The 617-nt window shown below is 54.0% G+C and overlaps 1 protein-coding gene across 1 annotated transcript in view; it reads left to right on the top strand.

Moving 5' to 3' along the window:
- The window catches only part of EMH_0020220 (uncharacterized protein), a gene marked incomplete at both ends in the record, with an annotated part of 1,012 nt that extends 740 nt beyond the window's left edge, over window positions 1–272 (top strand). Inside the window, one exon of the mRNA XM_013501535.1 lies at window positions 104–272. Coding sequence (XP_013356989.1) covers window positions 104–272 — 169 coding nt within the window. The remainder of the gene's footprint in view (window positions 1–103) is intronic.
- Window positions 273–617: the final 345 nt, after the last annotated feature.

The raw sequence follows: 617 nt of genomic DNA, 5'->3' as shown, positions 1-617 counted from the left end.
GCAGCAGCAAGAGAAGCAGCGACGGGCCGCACAGTTCAACGCAGGGACACAGGGACGCTGCTGCTGCTGCACCTGCTGCTGCTGCTGCTGCTGCTGCAGTGAGCCACTCAAGCGGGCAGAGCGACGCTGGCGCTGCAGCATCAGCAGCAAAAAGCAACAGCAGTAGCAACAGCAGCAGCAGCAGCAGCAACAGCAACAGCAGCAGCAGCAGCAGAGGCATGGAGATTCAGGTGCAGGTCATCGAAGACTCCGAAGACGAAACTGATAGATAAACTGCTGCTGCTGTTGCTGCTGCTGCTGCTGCTGCTGCTGCTGCTGCTGCTGCAGCAGGGAAACTCTTGAATACTAAAATGTATCAGACAGTGCTGCTGCTGCTGCTGCTGCTGCTGCTGCAGCAGCAGTAGCAGCAGCAGCAGGAACAGCAGCAATAGAATAGGTGTGCCTTAGCTGTATCTCTCTATCTATCTAACAAAAAGAATGCTACTACCACTACACTGCTGCTGCTGCTGCTGCTGCTGCTGCTGCTGCTGCTGCTGCTGCTGCATTTGGTGCTCGAACTGCGCGCTGCATTTCTTAGGCAAATTTTAAAACACAAAAAATTAAATTTTTAGCCGCCA

This window comes from Eimeria mitis, genomic scaffold, assembly GCF_000499745.2.
Source record: "Eimeria mitis Houghton genomic scaffold, Emh_scaff705, whole genome shotgun sequence".
NCBI classification, from domain to species: domain Eukaryota; phylum Apicomplexa; class Conoidasida; order Eucoccidiorida; family Eimeriidae; genus Eimeria; species Eimeria mitis.
Note: the sequence above shows the minus strand (reverse complement) of the source record. Positions and strands in the feature narration are given on the sequence as shown.